The sequence below is a fragment of the Frankliniella occidentalis genome, unplaced genomic scaffold (genome assembly GCF_000697945.3).
Source record: "Frankliniella occidentalis isolate FOCC.00 unplaced genomic scaffold, Focc_3.1 Scaffold8, whole genome shotgun sequence".
NCBI lineage: Eukaryota > Metazoa > Arthropoda > Insecta > Thysanoptera > Thripidae > Frankliniella > Frankliniella occidentalis.
In genome coordinates, this window is record NW_026267138.1 from 2,258,661 (window position 1) to 2,269,820 (window position 11,160).

The 11,160-nt window shown below is 54.5% G+C and overlaps 1 protein-coding gene across 6 annotated transcripts in view; it reads right to left on the minus strand.

Moving 5' to 3' along the window:
• The window catches only part of LOC113213577 (CUGBP Elav-like family member 2), a 275,917-nt gene that overhangs the window by 62,536 nt on the left and 202,221 nt on the right, over positions 1-11,160 (minus strand). For all 6 annotated transcript variants that reach the window (XM_052275201.1, XM_052275196.1, XM_052275206.1 and 3 more), the window contains one exon: positions 7,730-7,881. In XM_052275201.1, the coding sequence (XP_052131161.1) occupies positions 7,730-7,881 (152 nt within the window). The remainder of the gene's footprint in view (positions 1-7,729; positions 7,882-11,160) is intronic.

Consider the following 11,160-nt stretch of genomic DNA (forward strand, 5'->3'; position numbering starts at 1 on the left):
CGCGCCACGGGCGGGTATGCGGCGACCGGGCGGTGATTTGAGTACATTTCATCCGCTGCAGGTTGATGCAGCCCGCCCCCATACCGCCGCTAGGCGATGGGGACTAGCGTAGTTTGGGCCGTTCGCACCAGCCTGAGCTAAAACAGAGTGCAGACGGCGACCAGTGAATACGGTGCGGGCGCGACGGATGCGTGAACTCTCGGACGTACCAGCACTAGCTGGAACGCAGGGGATGGGCCGACTGAGGCCTGACTGCGTGACCCGAGTTACGGGTGGCTCCAGTTCGCTATGAACAAGCAGTCGTCATAACCCTTTTTGAAGTTGAAGTTGAAGAAGAAAGCAGCCGACGCCTTCAAGTAAGTCCACGACATTACTTTCTCTCCGCGTCTCTAAGATAATAATCCGTCACGAATAGTTCGTAATCAAAAATAACGAGTAAAATAATGAATATATAGTGTGCAACTGGCGGGCACAAGCAAGATCTCAACACTTTTTAAGTGTTTAGATATTTGAATACTAAAAAGCTCATAATAGTGAATCTAAACAGTCTATCTCTTCAGTTTTTAACGTTTGATGCGACGCGAAGCAAAAGAAGAATTCCATCAAGGAGCAAATAACAATAACTAAATTACGGCGCAACAATAACTAATTTGCGCAGCAGATTGAACGCGGGCGCGCACCGCGCAAACTTGATTCATTTGGGGCGCCCAGACTCTTGCTCCAGCCCGTCCCGCCCCACCAAACTCCAGCCCTCGGCGCTCCGCCACGCCCCCCTTTTATCTTTGTGTGACTTTTCCTTTCATTTCCTCTTCAGCTGTCGACCAAATGGCCCTTCGGCTTTTGTCTCCCTGAGAGGGGGGGGGGGACAAGGAGAAACTCGAGAGGGAGACGGGGCGGGGCGATGGGGCAGTAAACGAGGAAAACGTGGCACGGACGTAAACAACGAAACTGTTTAACAAAAAAAAAAAATAACGATTAGTTTCAGTTTCGATTGGTTACGATTGCGACCGTTCTTGTAAACAAACACTACACTTACGGTTTTGCTTTATTTTCGTAAAGTCATAACCAACACGTTCGCAGGCAGCAGGGCCACCACGCACACCTTTGAGTCGCGCAACCGGAACACATGTGGGGGCTGTGCGTCCGGGCCAGGGGCGGGCCGAGGCGGGCCGGCGGGGGCGGCAGGCCAGACCGAGTCCACTTGGGGGTCTAGACGCGCACATAGAGACTGGCAAACAAAGAGGGCAACACATCCACACACACACACACGCACACACACACACGAAAACACACTCGCGCACCCGCCGTTTTGCAACTCGCGCGCGCTCCGCCTGGCTCCGCCTGTGGTGCCCACCCACGGCAGGAATGCCCCCCCCCTCCCCCCTCGTGAGCCCTTTGTGGGCGCGCGGGCGGAGCAGAGCCGAGCGGAGAGCGGCCCGCTGGGAGCGGCGGCAGCCTCGGCTAGAGAGCCTCGGCGGCAGCGGGTCGGATTGCTTAGGCAGCGCCGCGGTGCACCGCCGCTGCACGGGACTGCCCGCCTCCCGGGCGCCCGCCAGCGCCGCGCGACGCCAGCCCGATTGTAGTCCACACAACTGCACGATACGATACACGCGGCGAGCACTGTGGACATTTAATTGTCGTACCACGTACAGTAGTACAGGTTGTGTATATACGACTCGTTTTGATAATGGCAAACAACAAAATACCGGGTGTTGCATAAAAGACACGGCTGCGGGCGGGTTTGCCGACCCGCTCTGCCTGTAAGGCGCCATAGCCCCTTGGGTAGGCAAACCCGCTCGCACCTGTGTCTTTTATGCAACACCCGGTACATCGTACATGTACCTACAAAGGTTTTTTACAGCAAGGCACTCGGTGCGTTTTGTGCAGCGTATTCATTGTGATTTCTTTTCTCGAGCGGTACCGTATACCCCATTAATAGTTTAAGGAGCCACGTGATTCCAGAACGGGACTTGCAAGACCAAGCAATTACACACTTACAAGTGTTGAGCAGTGAGCAGTTGAGTACTTAGTTCCTCAGTGCAAATAGGAATAGCGGACAAAGGGTCGTTGCCTCTCACTGACCCGTATGCTGAAGTGGTCGATCACAGAATTATTTCAAACATTTCTCGTGCGCTTTTGCGCCGCGCACTTCTCCACACTCTCCCCACCCCGCTGCCTTTCTCCCTTCTCTGCGCAAGTAATGCATCGGGTCCGCTCGCAAGCGCCGACAAAAGCGCGTGCGACGCAACCAACTGCGCCGACAACGGAAGTGTACGAATGTCGCACCAGGGTTGCCACGAAGTCCCAGTGTCCGAATATCCTGACATTTTCCTGACCAAATCCTGACGAAAAAGTGACTTTACCCTGACATTTTGAGAACAAGTTGACAGCGAAATAGCGATATTTTTGATGGGTAAAAAAGAAAAATAGGGTATTTTTTGGAGGAAAAATATGTCAGAGTGGCGCACTACCACAGCGCCGAGCCGCTAGCCGAAGTAGCGCCGAGCATTAGGGCGGTAACCGGTACTAACTATTTATCCTGACACTTTTACCCCAAAATCCTGACATTATCCTGATTATCCTGACAACTTTTGAAAATCCTGACAAAATCCTGATTATCATGATTATCCTGACGCGTGGCAACCCTGTGCACACCTGCAGGTGTCTTAACAAATTCCCACGCTTGTAGGTGTGCGACAAAATATTCACACACTTGTAGTTAAGCGAATAAAATTCATACAAGGCGTGAAGTTCTAGTTCCAAGCAGGGTAACTTTGCTTTTAACTCTGTAAGTTTCTTACGAAGACCTGCTCTATGCAACGTACAAAGGATTTGTCACCATCGTGGTATAAACAAATCCTTCGTATTACGAAGGGCTTGGGTTTGTAAAACGAAAGAGCGGTGCTCTTTGTTATGCAAAGAAAATCCGTTTGTAATATGGTGGTTTCAAATCATTTGTACTTTATAAAACCAATCCTTCATAATGTGAAGACTGTTATTTGTAAGGGACTAGGAGTATACAGCTAGTTTGTATAAGCCCACAGTGTATTTCTTGACAGTGTAGTATGTGCCACATTTTGAAGCGAAAGTTGCATGGCATTCGCAGAGTATTCACCAGGCAATGGTGTGCTGGCCGAACAAGAGTGAGGGGAGAAGGGGGCGGCGGGACCCAAATGGACGCCGCTGACACCGGGCACCGTCATTTGTCACATTCGCTTTAGTTCGAAGGGGCGGGGGAAAGGAGGGGTCGAGGGTGAGTTGAGAGGGGGGGGGGGACGCGGCAGTGAGTCATTGGCGCCCCGACAAAGGCGTCGAACCCAACGACTCACTCGGCGCAGCGGAAAAGGAAAGAGGGCAGGTGCACTGCAGGGATCAGGCAGGTGGTGCACGCACCGCCTCTGCCACTCACGTTAGAAGAGCGAGAGCTGGGCAGATCCATGCGCTTTGGTTTTCGACACACGGCGACATAGGAAAAAGTTTTTTCCCCGCCCATTGAATGTTATGGTCAATTTATATACTGGAAATCCAAGTGAAGGAATGTCGCACACCTGCATATGTGTGACAAAATTTACACACTTGTAGGTAAGCGACAAAATATTCACACACTTGTAGGTGAGCGAAAAAAATAATACAATTTGAAAGGTAGCTATTTACACACCTCAAGTGTGTGAATTGCGTCACTCATCTGAAGTCGTGTGAAAATTTTGTTGCACACCTGCCTGCAGGTATGCGACATTTGTGCACTTGGATTTCCAGAGTAGCGAGTTATGGTGTGTCTAAAGCGCGTACAAGAAGAAAAGTGAACAATGCTGAAAAGTATCAGCTGAGAGGAGTAAGAGGTTGCGAATGCCCCCCCCCCCTTTTCCCCGTGGGAGAGTGATGTACCCGCGGCGTGGCGGGCCGGGCGGCGCTGCCAAGGGCGTAACGGGAAATAAGGGCCGCCTAAGTGGCTTCCCCACTACAGGCTGGCTTGGGGACTGACATTAATAAAGGCTGGGCTGTGCGGGCCCGGCGGGGCGGGGGCGGGGCGGAGCTGGGCCGCACCACCTGGTGCGTCCTCCTCGGGGAGGGAGCGGGGGAAGCCGGAAGGAAGTTCATATTGTGTCGCCACTGTGGCTCTCTCTGCGGGGGAGCGCGCGAGGCCGAGGGACGTGGTGGAGCGACACCAGCGACGCCCACCCCTACCACTTCCTAGATATGCGCCGTGAGATGTCTAACGGCTTAGAAAGGAGTATAAAAAACTCGACAGATTCCACACTATAGCCCACCACCTGCTCGGCTTGGCGAGATACGTAAGCAAGAATCCTATGAAAGCCTCAGTCAGCTGCTTGGCGAGATGATTCGACGTGTTCCTAATAAGATTCTTTTGCAGCAGCGGCCCGGCAGCCGTGCGTCTCCGCGACGTTCTTACCGGTTTCACGAGAAATTTAATTTGTCGCCGCGAGATTCGAGACGGCTTCATCATGGCACAGCGCGCTCACAAATTGAATGCACCGCCAACGGAGAGTGAGAGAACGAGAGAGAGAGAGAGAGGGAAGAGAGAGAGAGAGAGGGAAGAGAGAGAGAGGTCAACGTGGCAGTGACAGAGACGAGACGGTCGGAAAGAAGGCGGAAACTGCTTTCTAGGTAATTAAATGCAAAGCCGGAGGGCCAAAACGGACGGCGAGTTTCTTTTTGCAGTCTCGGGAAAATAAATACACTTAGTGCGGTGGAACCGAATTGAATCTGGTAACACGATTATTGAGACGCGAGACACGACAAAGGAGTATTTAACATTTTCAATCTGTCGTTAATGATGCCTGGCCTCTCGTCGTCTGCAAGGGAGGAAACACTGCCGCGCCACTTCTACCGTTTCAGTGATTACACTGACAAAACAAAACCGCAACACGCTCGAAAAATAAGTGCAACTCCTGTTCACTTGCAACTGCATGACTCTACAGTTGTCCACATACGACTGTTAAAATCGGTACCTATGCGTTTCTTTCATGGTGGACGCACACTAATTCAAGAGAGTTCAGACTTTAATTAGCACCTTCGAAATGAGAAGAACAGTAGCGATACAACTGTTTTCTTCTCGCAAAGCTCAAAGACAGCGGAGGGTAGAGCTGTGGCTGTAGAGCAGGAAGCAGGTACCATGGGGTTGGGGGGGGGGGGGGGGGCTGCGGGTGCACAAATAAACAGCGTGTGGAAAAGGCAGCTCCCCGAGTGGTCCCCGCATTGGGCCTCACCATGGCGGCGGTACAGAACCATTAGCTTCACCTGACGCAGTGCCCCCTAACCCTCCCCAACCACCACCACCACCCCCTCTCCCTTCGACCGTCCATCCCGGGGAAACGCACTCCGCCGCCCCCCTTGCCCCCCCACACGGGTTTTATGGAGTCAATGCTGGTTGTCCAACTGGCCTCCCACACCCTCCACCCCTCTCTAAAAGGGGACGCCCGCCCCGCCCCGCACTCTTTCACTCTAAAACGGTCGAAATCGAATAACTAAATCCCCTCGCTGGGTGCCCCGTTCCAGAGAGTAGTGCCCCACACGACGAAATAAAAAAAAATACAATGCGAGGGGGGAAATAAAAATAAATATAAAGCAAACTCTTTGTAAAAACGAAAAGAGGAAGGAAATAACGCGTATAATTTTCAGCTCCATATGCATGGCGCACGAATTCAAGGGAGATTAATCCAGCCCTCCCCCTTTTGCCGCCGTCGTCCTAATTTCTTGAAATAAAGCTCGTTCGCAAGAGAATGAGGCATGGTGCCTATTACAGAGAGGCGGCAGCGCGCGCGCGTGTGTGCCAGTGTGTTTGCCCGCTTCAAGTGAATACAGAATAATTGCAGAATGGGCGGAGCTGGATGAATGAAACCACCTTGGGGCTGGAAAAGGGACGAGACAAGGTGGAAACGAAATACTGAGCAGAACGTAGAGGAGAGAGGGCCGGAGAAAGATGGGGGAGAGAGGGGGACGGAGGTAACGGGGAAGGGGCCAGTGAGCGCGCTTTTACGGTCCGTCCCATATGGCGCTCCATGCTCATGAGAAATTATCTCACACGCCATTTCGCTACAAACCTCCCCGCTCCCTTACCCCCTCTGCTCCCGCCTTTCGTCCTCGCCTGACCAATTCCGTGCGCAGTCGCGGTCATCGCGCCCGCGCGCGCGCATGTTTTGTTTCGACTCCTCGGCGCGGCGGTAGTCATTCCATTCAGCCTTAATGGAAAAGCCCTGCCCGTCGCTTGTTCCGCCCACACGTCCAAAAGCAATACGTGCCGTGGCTCTACGAGAGAGACCAGTGTGAGACGCGAAAAGGACAAAGCAGGCCCTCGCGGAGGGCTCTACAGAGCGTTGTGCGGAGTATGTTTCCTTGTTTTTAATCCCCCTATACTGCCGAGCGGAAGCGGCGCACTCCGCGGGCGCTGCTGCTGATCCCGCCGCCTGCCGCCCCTTCCCTTATTCATTGGGAGAGAGGCTAGCTCGGCGCCCCGTAAAACCGTTTACGACGAGAGCAGGCAGGCTTCATTCTCCAATTCTCACACTCGCGCGCTGTCGCTGCTCACCCCGCTCTCTCTCTCTCACCTGTCCCTCTCCCACACTGCGCCGCCAGCACACTGTGTGCCACATTGTAGTCACTGAAAACTCTCTCCTCTCCTGCTATTTTCTTTGGGGGTGCCTCTGCTACTGCCCGCGCGCTCGCACGCCACCGTGCTCAGCCCTCGTTAGCCGCCACCTCCTCCTCCCCAGCGCCGAGAGACACTGCAGACGTTTGCCTTTTGTCTGCCCACCTGACTGCATTACTGCTGTGAGAATGGATTACGAGGCGCCTATTATCCAGCGCTCCCCCCGCCCCCATACCTTTCACCACATCTCTGACTTCACCTCCTCATTCCAACCTCTCTCTCTCTCTCCCTACCTCTCTCTAACCCCTTCACCGCCTCCGCGTATCTGTCACCTCGCCCCTTCTCCCTTCGCAGCCCCATTGACCGAGCTGAACGTTAGGCGGCGCGCCATGTGTCGAGCTGATGCGCCCCGGAAGCGGCCTCACCGAGTTACAGCACAGCAGCTCTCATTAAAGCGAAGTCACATACAACGTGCCCTGCCGTGCAAATGAGAAAGCAAGGGAATATCGTCCAATAAGGCAAGCGCAAGACAGGAAAGAAGAAATCTAGTTAAATTTATTTTTGAGTCTACAAAGTGAAAAATATGAAAAGGTTTAATGGAAAAATTTCCATTATAGAGAAGTTACCATTCCAAATTGTAAAATCAGAAATCCTGCAACACTACGTATCGAATGCTATATCTTTGGTGAGAAAAAATAGTCAGTCGTAAATTAACGATACTGATTGCAAATTTGCAACACCACTTGTAAATCGTAAATCGCAAAATAAAGATTGTGAATAAACAAAGATTTTATCCAGTGACCGAGTTGTGCGGCAGCCGAGAGCCATAGCAGCCATCCCGGGCTTGTCCCGCCGCTAGCTGCCGCCCAAGTTTTGACGGCAGACAAAACCGCAAGATACTCCGCTGCGCTCCGCTCCGACCTTTAAAGAGTGCGGCCCTAATGGAGCCGCGCATAACTCCGGAGGGGACACCTAATGGCCCGACATCATGTCATTAATGGCAGGCTAAAACACCGCAAGGGAACAGCCGTCTGCGCTGCGGAGGGGCGCTGGTGCCCGGCGCGGCGGGCGCCCTTGCGGAGGGGCGGGCCGGGCCGGACTCGACGTGCTGTGGTAACTCACCTTTGCTCTGGCCGGTGTTCTTGTCCCGCAGCACGTTGATCTGGTGGACCCGGCCGAACTCCTCGAAGAGCCTGGTGAGGTCGGCCTCGTCCATGGAGCGCGGCAGCTGGCCGACGAACATCTTGATGTAGTCCGGGTCCGGCTGCTCCATACTGCGACACAGACAGCACGACAATGTTGTAATTAGCACACATTGCAACTTTGGTTTCAGAACATAAATTTTGAACAGTATAGTCCATACAATTTTCGCAACTCTTGCCGAGCGTGGCTTTGGGGGCAGGGGTCGTTTTGGTCAGATGGAGTACTCTAGTTACAACTACTTCCTTCCGGCCATGGCGGCAGGTCGGCGGCGGGCACGGTCGGCCGCCGCTTGGTCGGTCTCGGGTTTGGCCACCAGGCTGCCTTTGGGTCCGACTTGGGGACCCGAGTCGACCCCGCCCTCCACCCCGACGCCCTCCCCGTCCGCCTTGCGGTTCCGCTCCGCCGCCCTTCCATCCATCGCGCAGCCTCCAGGAGACCCGGGGCCCGTCAAAGGGACGCCCTGGCGGAGCCGGCGGGGACCGCAGGAGCAGCGTCACAAGAGGGCCGCGCCCCTCGTTCAGTTTTACACTAGACTTTTTGGAATACCCAGAGAGGAGATATGCAGTAGACAAAAAGAAAAATTCTCGCACTTTCCACAAAGTATTTTATGGGAAAAATCAAACTGGTTCAAGTTTTCAGCGAAATTCTTACTGCCAACAGCTGTAGCTCATAAGCAACGCTTCAGGGCGTGCTCTGGGTCCTTTCCAACCTCGCCCTCGTCCTCCTTTTCGTGAATGCTCCTGCCTGGACCGCGCTACAGGGGGGCCATCCTGCCCGGCTCTGCCCGGCTCTGCCCCCCGCAGACCAGCAGCAGAGGCGGCGGGGGCCCCGGGGCGGTGCGGTGTCTATGTAAATCTGTGGACCACCGTCTTGGGTCATTGTGGTCACGCAGGGGCGTGGCAAGGCGTGGCGTGGCGTGGCGCAGCGTGGCGCAGCGTGGGGCGGTAGCCTCATTAACCGAGCCCCGGAGGAGACGCACGCCGCAGCGCAGCCCGCAGGCCAGAGGCAGGTCCGGTGAAGAGATACCTGATTAGGTTAGGGACACGCACCAGGTGTGGTCGGGGGGTCGGCGGCGTGGTCGGCGCGCCCCCAGAGCAGGTCTGGTCCCACCTCAGTTCTGCTGCGCGCGCGTGCCGAGGGTCGGTCGGTGCGAATAACACCACGAGCACGGCATTGGCTGCGGCCACATCGAGCACCTCCCCCTCCTCCTCTGGGGCCACACACTATACGACTAGATGTAGAAATCACTCGGAGGGCAATGTGAGCTGTCGTGACCCAAATTGAGCCCGTGCTCGACCCGGCCGGGGCCCGGCTCGCCGACCCGACCGACTGCACCGTAGATTAGATCCCCACATCCCATCGCGTGCCGCTACCGGGGGTCGAGAGGAGGGGGCCGACCCCCCGCGGCGGCGGCGGTCGTGCTGCCCGCCCTCTCCCTCCGCCTCCCCCACCCGGCGTCTTGATAAAGTACGCTTACTTGTATCTTCTAATTACTTGGACGCAGCATCCGGTCCAGACCAGAGCCACAGCGGGGGCTGAGGGGATGGGGCGTGCGAAGGGGACCGAGAGAGGCAACTCGGAGGAAAGGAAAAGGAGCCTTCCTTCCGCGTGGTTCTGTCCCGTCTCCCTCGTTCTTGTCTCCCCGCTGGCTCCACTCCGCCCTTTTTAGCAAATGGTACCTAACAACCTTACACCTAAACTAACTAAACAGAACTATACATGAGTAATGTAAGGTGTCATTGCTTTAACTCTCGATTAAGCAATATTTTCTCCGTCTCCCGGTGGTCGCACCCTGCTCTGCTACAAGCTCAGGTAAGCGGACGCCGTGTGAGTCTCGCCGCGCGCATCCTGCTGCCGCCTCATCCGCTTTCGGCCTTCGTCAACAGAATCACAATCTACGAGGGCGCGGGGCTGGCGCCCGGGCTGCGCCCCTCCCGACGGGGCGGCCCGTCCTCTCCCTATTTCTCATGGCTAATTATCGTCCCTCTCTCCGTTATCTCCCGGGTCCGGCTCGTCCCGCCCCGCCCGGATGCAAGGCTGGTGCTGCCGCGCCGCCCGGCTGGTGCCGCTGCCACTGAGATTGGGAAGGCCGTCCTAAATCCAGGCCAAAGTCTCCGTCGACTTGACTCGGGACTCATCCCACCCTACCTCCCCCTCTTCCTCCTCGACTTCTCTCTACGCTGGCTGCGCCCGCAGCAACAGGACTCTGCCACGTCGACCACCTCCTTGCCGTAGCCCCTGTCGCCCCGGCAACCCTGCTGGGGAAGCAGTATGTATAGAGGTGAACTTTTGGTTTGTACAACTGAAGATACAAATATGCCACTGTGACTACACAATCTTTAAAATCGCATCTTGCAGGATGTACACATAGGCACATCTTGCTGTCGATAGCAAACATCTTTTCTATGTAAAATTTAGAAGTTTTACAGTAGATAATAAATTTGAAAAGACTTAAATTGCCAAAGATAAGTTTAATAAAAATTGTCGCATCAAAAAGAGTCCTGTGACAATTTGTAGGTATTAGTAGTTATTATCTTCCCACAAAATTTAAAAGCTGTAGCTGCAAAGGTGCTCGTAAAATAATTGAGCGAAAGATTTTTCCCCATTTAAGTGTGTCTATTTATTCCTCTTCCTGTGCTTCCTTTCCTATCCTCATCGCGCGGAAAAGGAAAAGCCAAACAGATAAATATCACACCCAGCTCGCGAACGGTTGCTCGCGAGCGACGCTCGGTCACGCCGCTCACGAGTCGATAGGTCGGCGGAGGTTAAACGCGCGGGTGGAAAATCTAATCTCTAATTGATAGAGGGGTAAGGTGAAAATATGGGCGGCGAGGGGTGGGCCTCGCGTGTCGAGAGTCAGTGTGGCCAAAACGTCTCGCGGCCCCGCCCCGCCCCGCCCGACCGTGTCGATACCGCGGCCGGCCGCGCAGCCCCGTGTTCCCAGCGCCTAGAAATAAAGAATCCCCGAGGAAATAATCCCCCGACAGCAGAGGTCTGTGATTTCCCCTCATTACCACCGCGTTAGGGGCGGGGCCGGCCGGCCGGGTCCGGCAATCACATGGAAATGAGACGGGCTCGCCACACTTTTATTTATTTTTCCGCACCGTCCATTACCCCCTGCCGCGGCGCCACCTCCCTCCCAGCGACCGACCCCTCCATCCCCGAATCCCAATTTCTCGTTTCTGCTGTCCCGCTCGCATCCCATGCCCGCGTCAACGCAAGAGAAGAAAAAGTATTTGAAAAATGGACAAGAAAGAAATTTGCGATAAATCAAATGTCACCACTGTTCTTCAAGACTGATGAACTAAAAATTTCTTATCGCAAACGAAGAGGAGGGAGAAAAAAAATGC